A 16,222-nucleotide genomic window follows, 5' to 3' on the forward strand; every position below is an offset into this window, starting at 1 on the left:
CAGAGTGCTTCAACTAATAAATGAATAATAATTACTAATCAATCAATCCCTGGGGCCTGAACCTCCTTCGCAGACTGAAGCAGCTGCGTTTTCATAGTCACATTACGAACTTCTGCAGACAGGGCAGCCCACAGAGATTATGCACCTTGTCTGGTCATGCCAGACAGAAAGCTCAACCTCCCCGCCTCCCAGAGCTGTGGGCGCCCCAGGTCAGCTCTGGCTACACAGGAGCCTCCATCTTATCCCAGCCTCTGCTAAAAGTTCCTGAGCCAGGGCCTAAAAGTCCTTCTGGAAGTTTCCTGGAGATTTCCATCTGCTGGCCAAAATGGAGTATTAGAGAATACAGACTCCACCCAGCCCAGAAAATCAGGACCAGGAAGAAGAAAGAGAGGAGCCCCAGAGTTCTTTAAACTCTTCTAAATTTATTTGGGTATTTAAACAAACAAAACGACATCATGCACTGGTTGCTTTTCGCCTTTGTACAACAAAACTAAGCACTCGATATCTCTGCAGAGGCCCGGCGCTTGCCTTTTGCATTCTTTCCATAACGTCAGGCAGACTTTTCAATGTTACCCAGTTTTGCACAGTCACTGGAGTGTTGCGTCATGAATTATTAAATCAGTGCTTCGTGGTAATACATAATTTCTTATCAATTATTCATGCTAATGTGTGTGTAGTTTACTTAATTGTGTTATTGACGATCAAAAGTAATTTCCTGAAAGTCCTCAAGGACACAAAATTTAATCAGCATAACTACTTTTCGGATGCAATGCTGTTAAGTATTCTTAATTTGCCCAACAGTTCACTTATTTATGTACCTTTCTGGAGGAAATACGAGTTTAATCAAACAATTAGATTGAAGAGTTAGTGTGCACAGGGCTGGAGCTCACATCCCTCAACCAAACATTCGTAATTACAGGGAAACGGAAGCGACTCTGCCGCTTTTTGGCAAATCATTTCATCTTTGTACTCAACAAGCAAAATGCAGCAGGAACGGGGGTCTGATCTTTTTTTTTTTTTAAGGAGTCTGTTTTTTATCAAACGCTTTGCAGTAATCGTAAGTGAGGCACCATACACTTAGAAGGAGTATTGAGGAGGGTCTCCTGGGGGACTGAAGGGAAGGCAGAGGATTGATAAGTAGAACGGAAATAAAAAACAACCACCAGAAATGCGGCAACTGCACAGAAACGTCATTATAGCAAAAGCCACCCAAAGATAGCAACCTTTCCAGTCCCAGGAAGGGGCGGGGCTCATGCCATTGCACATTTCCTCTTGGATCTCTATGAGGTCACCATCCATGTGAAAGATCACAGCCACAGTAGGCTGAGACAGAAATCTCTGTGAAAATTGGCCCTTTGGAGTCATCTTCCACAGGGAAGCCATCTTCCCAAGCTTCCTTATTTATGTATTTGCCAGTCTATCTCACCATGTTCCTAGTTTAACAAAAAGAAAGAAAGAAAGAAAAATCACCACTAGAGAGCCCCTCCATGTGCCAGGGATTTGAAGAAAGGAGGTGCATCAGATGCAAAAGTACTTGAAAGGCGTTTGCAGGAGACTTTCTTCCCCTTTCAAGGGCTCTTTCCTTTCCCAGGCCAGAGAGCTGCTTTCCAGCTGGTCAACTCCTATCAATCTCCAGGTCTCTTCAGAAGAGAGGCAGGGCCTCAAGGTGGACAGTCCAGTTGTAGGGCATCCTCACTTGCCCTATGCCCACAGTGTCAAGATGGCAGCCCCACCCCCACCCCGGGCTCAGGGAGCTGACAGCTCCTCTGACTGACCCAGACAGATGTGCCCAGGCAGATCCACTGTGTGGCCCTGTCCCACCCCACAGTTTGCCACCTCTTAACCAAGCCCACAGGCCCTGGTGCCACCGGTCTTGGCTGAGGAGAACGAGATCTAGTTGACATTCCACCAGTCCCGTGGTTCTTAAACAGTGCGACAGGCTCGGTATCAAGGATGACCCACGCCACAGACAAGACCTTCGGGACAGGAAGGTGATGGGGTGAGCAAATCTGCCTTCTTCCAGTGCTTCTGGGGCTGGATGGAAAGCTCTGGAGCCTCACCAAAAAGCGTGCTCCAGGGCCACAAGTAATATCGGAACAAAAGAAAAAGAGAAAGAAAGAAGGAAGGAAGGAAGGAAGGAAGGAAGGAAGGAAGGAAGGAAGGAAGAAGGAAGGAAGGAGGGAAGAAGGAAGGAAGGAGGGAAGAAGGAAGGAAGGAGGGAAGAAGGAAGGAAGGAGGGAAGAAGGAAGGAAGGAAAGAAGGAAGAAGGAAGGAAGGAAGGAGGGAAGAAAGAAGGAAGGAGAGAAGAAGGAAGGAAGAAAGGAAGGAAGGAAGGAAGGAGGGAAGAAGAAAGGAAGGAAGGAAGGAAGGAGGGAAGAAGGAAGGAAGGAAGGAAGGAAGGAAGGAAGAAAGAAAGAAAGGAAGGAGGGAAGAAGGAAGGAAGGAAGGAAGGAAGAAAGGAAGGAGGGAAGGGAAGGAGGGAAGAAAGGGAGGGAGAGAGAAAGAAAGAAAGAAGAAAAGGAAGGGCCAAGGCAGCACATCCCAGCAGCAGAATCCAGAGGGCCTCTCCTGGTGCCAAAGGGGCTGCAGGCCTCATGTTCCTTGCCTGCACCCACGAGGAGGCAGCTTCTCCTTGCCATGCAGAAAGTTGCAGGGCTAAGGCCAAGGAGAAGTGGGGGTGGGGAGCGGGCGCGCCACGCCTCATACACTCTTCTCTCCCTCATTCTGTTCCTTGGCTGGAGGGGTCTTGTCCTGGCTGCCGTCCGGGGGCGCCTGCTTGGCGGAGGGCCCCGGGCTGCTGCTGGTGGACGGCAGGAGGTTAGCGGACTGCAGGACGGCTTCCGAGTGCTCGCGGGCCTTCATGCGCAAGGCAGCCACGCTGGCCGTGCGGTTACTCTGGCAGCCGTAAGTGGGAAGGAAGGAGAGCCCCATGGGGTCTGGGACACAGCAAGAGCACAGCGGGCCCCCTGGAAGCAGAAAAACAACAGGCTCCATCAGTATCCACATCCATCTCTTAGGGCCGAGGGAGGGGCTGGACCCAGAAAAAAGAGAGATAGACTCCCTTTGGTTCCAGGCACCAGACCCCAAAGGATTCAGGATCCCAAGGAACGCGCAACGCAAGCAATCCAGTTGACGGTCCAGATGATTATTATAGAGTGGCAGGAAGACCTGGATACACCTGGCTCCTCCAGCTAACTGTGTAGCGCTAGGCATCTTTTGCTTCCAATTTCATGACATGGGGTGATGCCTGTATCACGGGATCGTTATGAGGATCAGGTGAAGTCATTGCACACTCCCACATTGTGTGGGCACCCCTGTAAGCAATGACTACGGGGCCTTGCAGTGATGTCTGAAAATGTTCATGAGAAGCAGAGCCACAGCTGCAGGATGTCAGGCAAGCTGTCAGCCGGAAGCAACTCACAGCTTCCACAGGAGACCAGGCTGTGTTTCTCTCAAGAATGTCATGTCTTTGAGAAGGGTGATTTTGCGAGCACCACACAAAATTACACACGTTCTATCAAATGAGAGTGGTGATGTCACATTTAATCCCAAAGTCAGAGAAGCTGGGCAAAGCCCACCACGTATACACATACCCATTTCAAGAAGGGTGGTAGTTGGGGCTGGAGAGATGGCTTAGCGGTTAAGCGCTTGCCTGTGAAGCCTAAGGACCCCAGTTCAAGGCCCGATTCCCCAGGACCCACGTTAGCCAGATGCACAAGGGGGCGCATGCATCTGGAGTTCATTTGCAGTAGCTGGAAGCCCTGGCATGCATCCCCTCTCCCAATCTCTCTCTCTCTCTCTCTCTCTCTCTCTCTCTCTCTCTGCCTCTTCATTCTCGATCTCTCTCATATAAATAAATAAACAAAAAAAATTTAAAAAAAATTAAAAAAAAAAAGAAGGGTGGTAGCAATTTAAAATGGAGAGCAGGGCTGGAGAGATGGCTTAGCGGTTAAGCGCTTGCCTGTGAAGCCTAAGGACCCCGGTTCAAGGCTCGGTTCTCCAGGTCCCACGTTAGCCAGATGCACAAGGGGGCGCACGCGTCTGGAGTTCGTTTGCAGAGGCTGGAAGCCCTGGTGCGCCCATTCTCTCTCTCTCCTTCTATCTGTCTTTCTCTCTGTGTCTGTCGCTCTCAAATAAATAAATAAATAAATAAATAATAAAATAAAATGGAGAGCAAATGGGATTTTTCTTTCTGGCTGTAAGAATGATTGTTCAAATGGCTGTGGCATTTGTTGGGACATAAATGCTTAAAAAGTCATTTGGAGGTGACCAGCTCATGAAAAGAACTGCACCGGGGCAGAAAGGAGGTCTGAGGGTGTGTGTAAGCAATTATTTGGAACATACTTAGCACATGTCCAAGCCCAGGTTTATTTTCTTACCCATGAGAGATCTTGGTTGGCAAAAAAATGACAGATGAGGCTTTTAGCACTGGAACTTCTGAGGGAGCCCTAGCCAGAGCTGAGGGCCAGAGAAAGAACATATTCCCTTGAATATCCAACTCTATTCTTGGGACATTCTCATGAGACAGGCTTTCCAGTGTCAGTGCCAAGCTTGCTCCTCTCCAGCACATTTATAGGAATGGCCTGCCCTTGCCTATCTTATTCAACAGGAACTTCCCCTTGACCTCCATCCACGCTCATCTCTCATCCCCCGTGGCTCCAGGAGGGGTGGGCATTCCTCCTTCCCATCTAGGAAGCCTATGGTTGTTTGAATGTGAAACACACCCCTCCCATAGCCTCATATGTTTAAGTTTCATACTTTGTTCCCAGCTGGGTGGTGCCTTGCTAGAGGAAGTGTGTCGCTGGGGGTGGGGGGGGTGCAGGTTTTAGGGTATTCTAGCACAGCCCTGTCTGCCACCATCGAAGAAATCACCTTCTCTCCTTCCTCCCTGCTGTTGTAAAGATATGACTCCTAGTTGTCTGCTCCTGCCATGCTCTTCCTGCTATGTTGAAAGTTCCCCTTGAAACTGTTCACTGGGAATAAACCCTTCCTTCCACAAGCTGCTTCTTGACAAGGTGCTTTGTTCTAGCAATGAGAGAGTAACTCTCACAGAGCGGAGACTCCAAAGCTAAATGGTTCCTTACAAAGGGAGGACAAGTCTCTTCCGGTGCTTTAGAATAATGAGAGGTTCAAACACGGCTGCTAGGTGTGACACAGGGCTGGAGAGATGGTTTAGCAGCTAAGGCCCTTGCCTGCAAAGCCAAAGGACCCTGGTTCAATTTCCCCAGGATCCACGTAAGCCAGATGCACAAGGGGGCACACACATCTGGAGTTCGTTTGCAGTGGCTGGAGGACCTGGGATGCCCATTCTCTCCCTCTCTCTCTGCCTCTTTCTCTCTCACACACACAAATAAATAAATAAAAGTAAAGTTTTGTTGTTTTTTTTTAATAAAGGTGTGACACACAAATGGCAGATAACAAGATGAGAACAGCATGTCACCAAGGCCAAATGCACAAGGGAATTCTGAGATGGGTTTCTCTACCCTGCACGTGGGCTGGCTTCTTGTCTGGTGGGTCCTCAGTTTCCTCTGCTTTTCATGGCTTCACAGACACATCTGTGCACTAACACAAGCCCCTGAGAGATGCTGGGAAGAATGCCATCACCAGTGCCATGAGCTGGGAGCCTTCTCTCGGGTAAGGCCTATGGGACCCATCCCACGGGAGGCCGTCTCTCTTCTCCCTCTTCTCCTCCCAATGAGGATTCGCTGTTGACAACGCCAAAGCTATGAAAGACCAAATTATATATATACATGTTTGGTTTTTTGAGGTAGGGGCTCACTCTGGCTCAGGCTGACCTGGAATTCACTCTGTAGTCTCAGGGTGGCCTCGAACTCATGGAGATCCTACCACCTCTGCCTCCTGAGTGCTGGGATTAAAGGCATGTGCCACCACACCTGGCTTGAAAGACCAAAATATTATAAACAGCAGTTCTTTTCAAGAAAGGGACACTAGATTCGTTTCCCTGTCTATCAGAATTCTTTTTCACTTTCCTATGAACATGAATTTCTTGGACACTCAGAAACATAACTGAAACTTTCAAGAAATGCTTGAAAAGGAAGAGATGGGAGATGACTCCCCAGCACATCTGAGGATGGAGGGGAGCTGTTGGAAGTTGGGGAGCACAGAGCCACATAGAACCTAAAGGTACCAGGAAACGTGGCTGAGGACATGGGTAGCCAGGGACCTGGAAGGGGCCATGGCCTCAGGCTCAGCCTTTATAGCGGCCTCAGTGTGGCAGGCTTCCTGAGAAAGACTGGCTCTTGCCCCAGCCTAGGGTTGCCCCAGTGTGAGGATGAAGTGGTGAGTAAAATGCTCTGTGACTCAGGGAGACAATGGCCTTCCATTGGCAGGATATCGGAGTAGGAGAGCTCCTCCTAAAGACTCTGTCCACACCTGCTAGGTCACAGTGCAATGTCCCCCAGAAAGCCGCCAATAACTACAATCTAAAGCCCGGGTTTGAAGATGAAGAGAAATAAAATAACTCACAACTCCATCCCCAATACTAGACAGATGGGGGAAGTGAGGAGCTGACAGACCCAAGAGCTCTGTGGCCATATCCACAGTAGAGAGACAGCTTTGAAAAGAAGGAAATGGCCAGTACTCGGGAGGCAGAGGTAGGAGGATTGCCATGAGTTCATGGCCACCCTGAGACTACATGGTGAACTCTAGGTCAGTCTGAGCTAGATAGAGACCCTACCTCAGAAAACCAAAAAGAAAGAAAAAAAGAAAGAAGGAAGGAAGGAAGGAAGGAAGGAAGGAAGGAAGGAAGGAAGGAAGGAAGGAAGGAAAGGAAGGAAGGAAGGAAGGAAGGAAGGAAGGAAGGAAGGAAGGAAGGAAGGAAGGAAGGAAGAAAGAAAGAAAGAAAAAAAGAAAGAAAGAAAGAAAGGGGGCTGAGATGGCTCAGCAGTTACGGTGCTTGCCTACAAAGACTAAGGATTCAATTCCCCAATGCCCACAAGGAGGAACCTGCATCTGGAGTCCATTTGCAGTGGTTAGAGACCTTGGCACACCCATCCTCCATATATATTCCCCTTTCTCTCTCATATAAAATACAATTAAAAAATAAAGAAGGAAATGCTGACCGATGTCACGACACAGACAAGTGTCAAGGACTTGCTAAGTGAAACAAACCCATCAGAAAGAGCAGCCAGCGGGGCTGGGGAGATGGCTCACTGCATGAAGCGCTTGCTGTACAAGTGTGAGTTCAGACCCCCGGATCCAGTGGGAAAGCCAGACCCTGTAGCACAAGTGTCTGTAATTCTAGCACACCTAGCATGAGAAGGGAAGCAGAGATTGGAGAATCCCCGGGAAGCGTGTGGGCTAGCTAGCCTGGCAAACACAGCATCGAGCTATGAGAACAATGAGAGGCCTTCCCTCAGACAAGGTGGACAGCGCGGACTGATACCAGGGGCTGTCCTCTGACCACACACGCCATGGAATGCACACACCCTCACACGCATGAACACATGTGCACACATGTGGAAAAAATAAGACAGATACTACCACGATTCATCTTACATGAAGAACCCAGGATGAACAAATACGAAGAAACACAGAGTGTGACGGTAGCTCTCAGGAGCTGGGTTGAATGGGGAGCAGGGAGTTATTGTTTCATAGACAGAGTTTCAGGGGTTTGGGGGGTTGTTTATTTTTATTTATTTATTTGAGAGTGACAGAGAGAGAAAGAGGCAGAGGGAAAGAGAGAGAGAGAGAATGGGCCTCCAGCCACTGCAAACGAACTCCAGACACATGTGCCCCCTTGTGCATCTGGCTAATGTGGTTCCTGAGGAATCAAGCCTCAAACCAGGGTCCTTAGGCTTCACAGGCAAGCGCTTAACTGCTAAGCCATCTCTCCAGCCCCAGAGTTTCAGTTTTATAGGAGGAAACGTATTGGAAACATGGGAAGACAATTGTCCCTCACTAGCCACGAGGAACTGGCTACAGGGCTCCACTGTATTACTAAAACCCAAGGGTGCTCAAGTCCCTTATAATAAAATGGCATAAGCTGTGTGCATCTTCCCAAATCCTTTCCATCATGTGGACGATGCAGTGCAGTGCTAGGTGAGCAGTCGTTGTCCGTATTGTTTAAGGACTAATGATGAGGAAATACTGTCAGCATAAATGCACTTTTCTTTTCCAAACAATTTCTACGTTCAGTTGGTTGAATGGAGGACTGTGGAAGCCATGCCTATGCAGAGCCAACCGTATATGTAACAATATTGCAATGTACACTTGAAACTGATTAGAATGATAAAATGTGTTAAGTGCACTTGACCCTAATTAAAAATTTTTAAAGGGCTGGAGAGATGGCTTAGTGGTTAAGCGCTTGCCTGTGAAGCCTAAGGACCCCAGTTCGAGGCTCGGTTCCCCAGGTCCCACATTAGCCAGATGCACAAGGGGGCGCACGCATCTGGAGTTCGTTTGCAGAGGCTGGAAGCCCTGGCGCGCCCATTCTCTCTCTCCCTCTACCTGTCTTTCTCTCTGTATCTGTCGCTCTCAAATAAATAAAAAAATTAAAAAAAAAAGAAAAAAAATTTTTTTTAATTCAAAGTAAAAAAAAAAAAACTGTAAGAATCAAAAGAGATGGTTCAAAAATGGCCAATGAAGATGAGGCCCACATGAGGATTCTGAGGCTACATTCTGGCTGTCCTAGTGATTAAAGACCTCCAAAGTACCAAGGACCCATGCTTCACTAACAAAGCCACATGCAGCCTGACACCCACCAGCTGATGCTCTCAATTGGTCCACTGGGTCTTCAATTGAGGCAACACTGCAAGGTTTCACCCCATTGAGCTGGTGCCTGCCAGTGGGTGGGACCTCACAGCAGGACACAGACCCTGAGATGCCCACTGACCACAAGATCCTGAGACACATAGCTCTTATCTGCCTCCCCTACCTCATCTGGAAGGATGTATAGTAACTAATGCATCCGTCAAGGGAGGCCGAGGCTTCTAAGTTGACTTAACACTGCCTGAACTTCCCCAACCAGGAACACTGATGAGTGAAGACTCAGAAGATTGAGAGGAAGGGCTGAAGAGATGGCTTAGCAGTTAAGCGCTTGCCTGTGAAGCCTAAGGACCCCAGTTCAAGGCTCAATTCCCCAGGACCCACGTTAGCCAGATGCACAAGGGGGCGCACGCGTCTGGAGTTCATTTGCAGTGGCTGGAAGCCCTGGCGCACCCATTCTCTCTCTCTCTCTCTCTCTCTGCCTCTTTCTCTGTCTGTAGCTCTCAAATAAATAAATAAAATGAACAAAATAAAATTTTTTAAAAAGAAGATTGAGAGGAAGCCGTACAGTATATCACAGGGGATCGCCCCCTTGCACTGCCCGGCCCTGCCAGAGACGAGGGTAAGGACAGCGTCTACCCAGGATGGAGACGTACATGAGGCTGAGAGAAGAGGGGCTGTCTGATAGACAATGGCAAAAGCAAGGAGGAGACAACGCTAATGAAATGATATTTAACAGGGAGAAATGTCGAGTCTGTGATCTGCGCCCAAGGATCCAGCTGTGCAAAGTGAGATGCCATTTGGCAGCTAGCATGTTGTCAAAGTGACTTCATAGGAAGCTCGCTGCGACCCCATACAGTCATAGGTCGCCTTAACAGAGGCGAAACCCATGGGAAAGACGAAGGTCAAGTCTTCCTCCTTGCTGTAACAACCACGCCATGTCTTACGTCTCTCATCAGCAAATGGCTCTGCCACTACCCCTAAGGGAAAGTGGGGGGTGTGGCCTTCAAAGAGCCGGGCACAGGCACGTAATAACTTAAATTGTCAATGGCACCTCTCTTAAATCCCATAGCAAGTTCTTTGACAAAGAAAACGACGACTTCTACAAATAGGCTCCCTATAAAACTAACTCTTGATGCCTCAGAAGTTTCGAGGGGCCCATAGGGGCACCAGATGTCTCCATAGGCCACTGGCCCAAACAGCCTCCTAGGTGCAAAACTCTCCTGAGAATCTTCGGGCAGCAAAAGGGAGTTCTGCTCTCTGGTTCCCAGGATGGCTAATTAACAAATCATTACTAAAGAGAAATTCCAGGCCCAAGCACCGCATGCTTTATCATGGCAAGTCTGCTCAAAGCCTTCACCATGAACTCCAGCATGTATCTCAGACTTAAGTTGTCTGATTTACAAGACGTCTACAAACAAGAAATAGGGGTGACTACAGATGGCAAAGACACTTATGGCTAATATTGAGAGACAAAATTGTACAAACAGCCAAAAACATGTGTGTGTTGGGGGGGGCGGTTAAGCACATAGTAACTTGGAGCCATTTAGTCTCAGGTAAGCAGTGCAAAAGATGGCCTGAAGCCCCCCAATCCTACCTGTATGTCCCTCCAGGTATCTAGTATTGCCATACCACTGCTGATAGTGGCAACTGTTAGGGACTCATGAAGGTGAAGTGACATCTGAGTGCTCAGCATCAGACAAGACATCTCTATCACAGTGGCCGCGGCTCAGGGAACATCGTGGAGGAGGTGGTAGAAAGAACATGTATTAGTGCTGCTCTCACTGCTGGCCAGAGAAGCTTCTTTCTGCAAAAGATGGCACATACTGGGGTGGGGGAGACTCAAAATTCATCAACGTGCTGAGAATAAGAGTTCAGTGCTAAACAGAGACATCTCCATCACTCCTTCCAAGGCTTAAAGAGTATCTCAGAGGAGGGAGTGGAAAGAATGTAAGAGCCAGAGGGTGGGACACTGTCTCCCAGAGGTGAAGTGACCGGTACAATCATAACCTCACAGAGACTGTAGGCTGTTGGTACCACCACAACACCTGCACCACATTGAGCTCATCAAGATTTTGACATAGATCATAGAGAAGAATGAAGAGGAGACATCAAAATAGGAGGACTGCTTGAAAAGAGGAGGAAGTCCAGTGGAATGGGGTTAGGAAGACGGTACAAAAGAAGGTAATGAAAGGAAATTATGATCAAATTATAGTATGTTCGTGTATTCAAGTTCTCAATAAGAAAGAGTGCCTAAAGCCATCGTGCCTGGGACTAGAGGGCCCCACAAATAGAGGCTGGAGGAGGCCTTGAAATCCATACCAAAATCTGCACCTGTTAGTGACAGGGACACAGAGTCAGACATGAGAGCAGCTCAGCATTCTCTGTTACATCACCAAGGTGACAAAGAGACTTGGAAAATGTGTGTACCAAAATCAAGCCATCATTCTGTCAACTCATAATGCAAGGGAAAGTCTCTAGACCAGCCTGATGAGGCAGACGAAGGTGGTTTGTACGTATGAGGTCCCGGCATGATGACCCTGCTGGAGGACAGATGCTACACCCTGATAAGCCCACTGAGAAGTTCAAAACAAAGTCAAGTCATCATAAATGTGGGACCTTCCATTGTCCCCAGCTTTCGCTCTCTGAACTTCACAGACTTACGACTGATGAAGGTTATGAAGGATCTGGCACCAAATTCTCAAACAATTGTTATTTCCATAATCCCACAGCCATCAAAGTGCAATTTAACGTGACAACTCACAGCTTGCACTAGTTTCCAGGCCTGATTGACCCGACTTGTTCTGGGTGTCCCAGATGATATGCCCCAGAGGAACAGGAGATCTGCAACAAGATGCCATCTCACGGTGACATCCTCATTGACACCGCCTTGTCTCCTGCTATAGAGACAATTCCTAAACCTTTATATAGCTTTATTTGTTCCTCTGTGAAGCCTTCTATCTGAGCAAATGTAGAGTAGCTTATTCTGCCAACAGAACTGTAAGGAGTAAGCCAAACACACACTCAAAGTGCCATCTTTTAGTTGACAGCTCTTAGACCCAGGGCTCTGGGAGAGATTAGCTGGAGAGAGGCTGTTGTTTATTTGTTCTTTCCATTTTTTTATTTTTATTTATTTATTTGAGAGAGAGAATGAGAGAAAGAGAGGCAGGAAGATAGAGAGAGAGAGAATGGACACACCAGGGCCTCTAGCCAGTGCAAATGAACTCTAGACGCATGCACCACCTTGTGCATCTGGTTTTATGTGGGCACTGGGGAGTCGAACCTGGGTCTTTTGGCTTTGCAGGCAAGTGCCTTAACTGCTAAACCATCTCTCCAGCACCATTTTTGTCTGTAGTCTATCAAACTATAATCATAAATGGACCAAAAATTAAATGGGCTACAAAAGAAGTTATCCCACTGTGGCATATGGCAATGAAAAGCTTCAAGTAGCCTTTTGGCCCAGTAAGTGGGAACTTGGCTGAAGAAGTTGTAGTCACTAATATAGAGCACACTGCAGCTGTATGGAAATTATATTACAGGATGATGCGTAGAGCCATGAAAAAGACACTAAATATAAGTTAGAAAGCAGGTTAGTGATAGATCGGTAGATAGATAGATAGATAGATAGATAGATAGATAGATAGATAGATAGGCAGACAGACAGACAGATATATGATAGGTAGATAGACAGATATATGATAGATAGATAGATAGATAGATAGATAGATAGATAGATAGATAGACAGACAGACAGATATATGATAGGTAGATAGACAGATATATGCTAGATAGATAGATAGATAGATAGATAGATAGATAGATAGATAGATAGGACATAGATGACATACATATACAGTCATCCATCAGTATCCATGAGGAATTGGTTTCAAAATTCTCTAAGGACACCAAATCCATGGATGCCCAAGCTCTTTATATAAAACGGTGTAGTATTTGCCACTTTATACAGCCCTCCCATATTTAAATCACTGATAACTTATACTGCATAATGATATAGTAGAACACTATTATAAAAATAATATCACACAATACATATAGTGCTATTTGATGCTAGTTGCGAAGTATTGTTTAAGATGCAATGGCAAGAAAAGTCAGTTCATGATCAGATCAGCAGGGATACAATTGTCTTGTCAATTTCTTCCATTTGTGGTTGATTAAATTTGTGCATGCAGAAGCTGGCTAAGAGGGCCAACTGCACGTACTCAGTATATGTGTTCATATATATACATCCATATGCCATATTAAGTGGCTATCGCAGGTATATATAAAGTTATTATAGGTATGTATCATTTATCATATTATTATTTTTTAATTTATGAAGACATTAAGAGTAAAAGGAAAACAAAGTTGCACCACGGCCAAAATAGAATGGTTGGTTTGGGGTGTTAAGATAATGAATTGGGCTGGAGAGATGGCTTAGTGGTTAAGCGCTTGCCTGTGAAGCCTAAGGACCCTGGTTCAAGGCTCGATTCCCCAGGAGCCACATTAGCCAGATGCACAAGGGGGCGATCTGGAGTTCATCTGCAGTGGCTGGAAGCCCTGGCGTACCCATATTCATTCTCTCTCTCTCTCTCTCTCTCTCTCTCTCTGCCTCTTTCTCTGTCCATTGCTCTCAAATAAATAAATAAAAATAAACCAAAAGAAAAAGATTACAAATTATCTTTCAATTTGCCTTGTATTATAACTCCTACTTTTTCTAAACTGGCCATGGGTCACTTTCATCAAAAGAGTATCTGTGCTTGTGGGGATCTGTCATTTCCTGCCTACCATCATGCAGACAATGGGACAGATGTTGCTCAGATCCACCAAAGCTGACAAGGAATAAAGATTGTGTCCCCTGCTTCCAGAGAAGACTCTGAGTGCCCAGTAGCCTCTGGCTGCACCTGGACTACTAACATAGACATAGAGCTGAGGATAGACCATGAGATTCACCCAGGAACACCCCGTCCATCTCTCACTCCATGAATAGCGACATCAGAGAGTCTTCCCCAGCCTGCAACCCCCTGAAAGGCCACAACCCTATCCCTCAAGCCCCCCAACTTGTCCCATCACCAAAGTCTATGCAAAAAGCCATCTGGCCCTTAAATGCAGTCTGAAAATTGTTTTGTTGGGAGAACATACTACCTCCAGGACGCTAAATTAAAACATACAATTAGATTTCCATTAAGTTACAGCAAATTCTGCTGAACTGATCTAATCGGCTTCCATCCCTATATGACATCATGCTGTAAAGGTTTGGCCTGAACATAAATACTTAATGTAATAAATACAGTCTGAAATATTTGATCTCCTTGGCAGCTTAATTGATCTACTACAGAGACTGACAGGAAAAATTAAGTTAGTTCTGTCTCATCTCTGCCAATAGCACATTTTCCCCCACGAAGGTCTGTGCGGTGTGATGTGGGTGGCAGGCAGCTCTCTGGCACGCTGCTTTCTTATTGAGCATTCTGGTTCGACACAGAGTTGAACAAACAAGAAACATGGAATGATGAGACATTTCACATCACCATAGTTCGTTTTGCTTTGTGATACAATAGACAAATGAATATGCTTATTTCTGAGTCTTTGTTTACAAGGAGAATGTAAGTGAGGCTGTGGGCAGATTCCCACAATACCCAAAGCCTGTTTTCAGCTGCGGTTCTCATGAGGTTGTGATAAGCAGCTGTACCGCCAGGGCCGATTCAGACCCAGGGGCACTGTGATCTAGCATGGACCCTCGGGAGGTTGTTCCTGGCCATGTCCCGTGGTATTCCAGCCTTTTCGCCATGAGCTCTTTGCTTCTGTGCCCAACACCACTCTGAGTGTGCCCTTCTGCAAACCCACTCCCATACCCCTCTGCTTCCACAGCCAAACTGTCCTATTCTGGATCAAACCATTCGGAGTAATACGCAGTGAATATCTGGGGGATGAAGCAAGGAAAGATATTTCCTTCCTGGTCAAGTTCACACATGTTAGTCCCTCACAATTTCTCTCTCTCAGGTTCCAAGCCTCTTCAGCACAGGAAATACTGTGGATATAACAAAGTTACCTCACCTGATTAACACAGAGATCACCAGGCTAACTCAGCAGGTTCCTTTAGTACTAGTGACCCTGGATCCCATGCATGCCCTAACTCCACCAGCATCACCTACTCACATAGCTAGTGCTCATGGACAGAGTGGAACTAATGTCACAGGGCTTTGATGCGGTCTCGGGGCTGATGAAGATATTCTGTTTCTGCTTGGTTTTCTTTTCAGGGTCAAATAAGCATAATATTAGCATCCCCTTGACCCGAAGACCCCTAGAATAGGCAGGACTGATGCTGTTTTTCTCCCTCCATCTCCTGCTGCCTTCTGCGCTGGCTGGAAGACTTCCTCTGAGCTTTTGCACTCCAGGACCCATTGATTAACAGGAAGGACAAACCCATCTGCACCCATAAGAAATGACTTCCAGAAAATGATCTGCAGGTTTTCAAGTCAAAGGACGACAGCAGGTGCCTGTCGACGGAACAGAATCAATACTAGGAGAGGGACACCTGTATTGCTGATACCTTCCTGCCCCCGACAGATGTACTGTGTGACCTTGTGCAATCTGGCCACTTCTCTGAGCCTCACTTTCCCTCACTGCAACCTGGAGAGATGTTCATCAAGGATATACCTTACAAATCATGAATGCCAGATGTTCCACCTCTATGTCATTTGTGTTTTGAATGTCTCCAAAGGCACAAGTGCTGAAAGCTGGTGCCCAGCTTGTGGCACTGTGGGGAGATGATAGGAGGTGGGATCTAGTAAAAGGAAATTTGATCACAGACATATCTTTGAAAGGGGGCTTGAGACCCTGCTTCTCCTCATCCTCACCCTTTACTTTTCAATTATGAAGTGAACAGGCCTCCTCGCCCACATGTTCCTGCCATGATGTGCTATGTGACCAAAAGCCCAAAACAATGGAGCCAAGCAGCTGTGGGCTGAAACTTTAGACACCACAATCCAGAATAAACCTTTGTTCTTTTTTAACTTGAGTATCTCAGTTATTCTGTCACAGTAAGGAAAGCAGACTAACACAGCTCCTGTCTTCCTGCCAGCAGTTAGGCATGGACAGGCTAGGACTGGCCCAGTCATTTTCTCCATGAGGAATGATCTCAGTTTCCCCTCTCCTCCAAATGCTTGCATGCTAAACAAGCACAGGGATGAACAGAAGGGCATCTCAGCTGCCCAGGCTCCCTGCCAAGGTACCAGACACATCAGTAATATCTTCTTAAATATGGCAGGTACAGTGTCCCTCTTGCTACGATCTCCTGGAAGATACCAAACAAAGCTAGCAGAAGAACTACCTGGCAGAGCTCAGCCGAGCTTCAGGCCTATGAGCGAATAAAACCATTTGTTGTACAATAGACACTGTGTACTCCTTCCTCCATCCAACTGACCTCAAAAGAAGCATATTATCGACCGAGCATGTGTAAACTTTTTTTTTTCTTGCCATTATTATCTACACAATACAG

At 46.8% G+C, this 16,222-nt stretch overlaps 1 protein-coding gene across 1 annotated transcript in view; it reads right to left on the reverse strand.

Moving 5' to 3' along the window:
* Positions 1-2,700: 2,700 nt before the first annotated feature.
* The window catches only part of Drgx (dorsal root ganglia homeobox), a 30,440-nt gene continuing 16,918 nt past the window's right edge, over positions 2,701-16,222 (reverse strand). Inside the window, exon 6 of the mRNA XM_004658041.2 lies at positions 2,701-2,966. Within this exon, the coding sequence (XP_004658098.1) occupies positions 2,701-2,966 (266 nt within the window). The remainder of the gene's footprint in view (positions 2,967-16,222) is intronic.

Source organism: Jaculus jaculus, chromosome 18 (assembly GCF_020740685.1).
Source record: "Jaculus jaculus isolate mJacJac1 chromosome 18, mJacJac1.mat.Y.cur, whole genome shotgun sequence".
Classification (NCBI taxonomy): domain Eukaryota; kingdom Metazoa; phylum Chordata; class Mammalia; order Rodentia; family Dipodidae; genus Jaculus; species Jaculus jaculus.